Consider the following 2,045-nt stretch of genomic DNA (forward strand, 5'->3'; position numbering starts at 1 on the left):
GCCAACAGTTCCCTTTATCTGACTGTACTTAAACCCTATTCCTATAAAAAGTTTAAAATTTATTAGTTCATGGATAAAGTGTAATTTTACCTGTGAACAATTCTGAAGAGGTGCCTCGTTTCTCCTGGAGGTGTGAAATACACAGCGAGGACACCCCGATCCGGATGTCATCCTGCAGATATCCATGCAGATGCATAGCTATATGCAGGTATGTAAACTACATGCATATGCTCAACTTTTTGAACAAATGCCAGCAGGATGCAGGCTCACTCTCTCAGCGAGTCATCCCCAACTTCAGTGTAAAGATGTCTAACTGCTTCCATCAGGTTCCTACTTTTACCTCTCTTTGGTATACACAAATAGGTGCCACTTGATAGCTTCCCTTTGACAGTTTCTCAGGAGACTGAGGAAATGCTTAATGGGCAAGATTTGCATGTCTGGGTCAGGAAGCCTCACGCATTTGGCCCTCTTGTAAAAAAGCCAGCCCTATCCTTCCAAAGTTCTTTCAAAAACAGAATATTATTTAATTGTATTTGTGAAAAACAAACACCTTAAAAAAAGAAGAAAAAAAAAAAAGGAAAGCCAGAGCTTTGGAACAAAAGTAGGAGACCAAAATGTTCTGCTTACAGAGAAGGCTGTTAAAAGTACAAATAGCTGCACTGTAACGTTCTCCTGTGCTGCACACAGTAAGCCTCAAATCCTGACTTGAAACACTTAAGGATAACAGGGATGAAGACTATTCTCTTAAGTTCTTGACCTCTCCGCCAACAGCTTTGTTTTTTAGGAATAATATTGCAAAATATTGAGGTCTCCAAGGGGGAAAAAATAATTTAAAAAATAGATCTTTGAGTGCCCAAAGCTTTGCAATCAAAACTCTGAGGGAAGAGGCAGTTACATTTTTAACAAACTACTCAAAACTGAGGCTCTGTGCCAAACTACAGTCCAGAGGGACATTTCCTGGCAGATTTTGACCCCCTGAAAAGAGCAGTTTGTAATGGAAATATTGACACGATCTTCACTCCGGCAGGGGGCAGAGGAGTAGATACTGAATTGCCACCGTAACAAATAGGAACTTTTACCTTGCATTTGTACTTCGGCTGTGAAAGGAACCAAAATAAATAGTTTGCCTTTATCACCAGCAGGGCTATGCAATCATTTTGTATCAGGACATGACGCCACTTAACAACCAGATCGGTTTCCCCAGTTTTTGCCTGGGGCAAAATCTTTTACTATTCGAAGTAAAAGCAGCAAAGATTCAGCTTTGTTGGCATCTAAACAAAGAGTCTGGAGAATTTCAGTGATGTGTGCTGTATTCTTCTGCCCACTTTCATCTCAGTTTCTTAGACGGATGGAGTCTTTACACAAGTCCTTTTGACAGTCTAACCCACTGTTACAAAACGGCTTCCTTTGCTCTGAGACAGGGCTGTTCTTTGTTCCTTCAGGATCCCAAAGCGCTCATTTAAAGTCATTCCCGTCTGAAAAATAAAGTCACTTCATTATAGAGCTTGCAAACATATTAGACTGAGAGTAACAGAGCTTGGGCAATGAGAGATACCTAGGGTGTGGACATGCACTTTATCATGGGATAAACAGGGTGAGGCTACTATGCATCAGCTGCTCTGCATCCACTTCTTGTGTACATACCCTTACCCCGTGATAAGTGAAAGCTAAACCATGGTAGCTTGGCCAGGTTTCATTGGGCTTTAGCTTCCATTTTTTATCCAATTGTGAATTTGCCCATCACCTAAGTTTTGTTATACAAATGCTGAAGGCTGTAGGTTACTAGTTTTTAACTAGTAAGATTATTAAGGAAGTCATTCTCAACAGACTAGCCGACAGCAACATCCTGAGGGATAGCCAGTACAGGTTTGTTGCCGGTAGGTCTTGCCTGACCAATCTCATTTCCTTCTACGACCAGGTGACCTATCACCTGGACAAGGGAGAAGAGATTGATGTCATATATCTTGACTTCAAAAAAGCCTTTGATCTGGTATCCCATGATCACCTCTTGGCAAAACTGGCCAATTGTGGCCTTGGGTCCACCA

General features: G+C 41.5%; 1 protein-coding gene across 1 annotated transcript in view; it reads right to left on the reverse strand.

Annotated features, from left to right (window-relative positions):
• FYTTD1 (forty-two-three domain containing 1) overlaps positions 1 to 2,045 on the reverse strand; it is a 28,088-nt gene that overhangs the window by 5,516 nt on the left and 20,527 nt on the right. Inside the window, exon 9 of the mRNA XM_019503441.1 lies at positions 219 to 1,475. Coding sequence (XP_019358986.1) covers positions 1,380 to 1,475 — 96 coding nt within the window. The 3' untranslated portion in view covers positions 219 to 1,379. The remainder of the gene's footprint in view (positions 1 to 218; positions 1,476 to 2,045) is intronic.

The sequence above is a fragment of the Gavialis gangeticus genome, unplaced genomic scaffold (assembly GCF_001723915.1).
Source record: "Gavialis gangeticus isolate Ggan-Ray unplaced genomic scaffold, GavGan_comp1, whole genome shotgun sequence".
NCBI lineage: Eukaryota > Metazoa > Chordata > Crocodylia > Gavialidae > Gavialis > Gavialis gangeticus.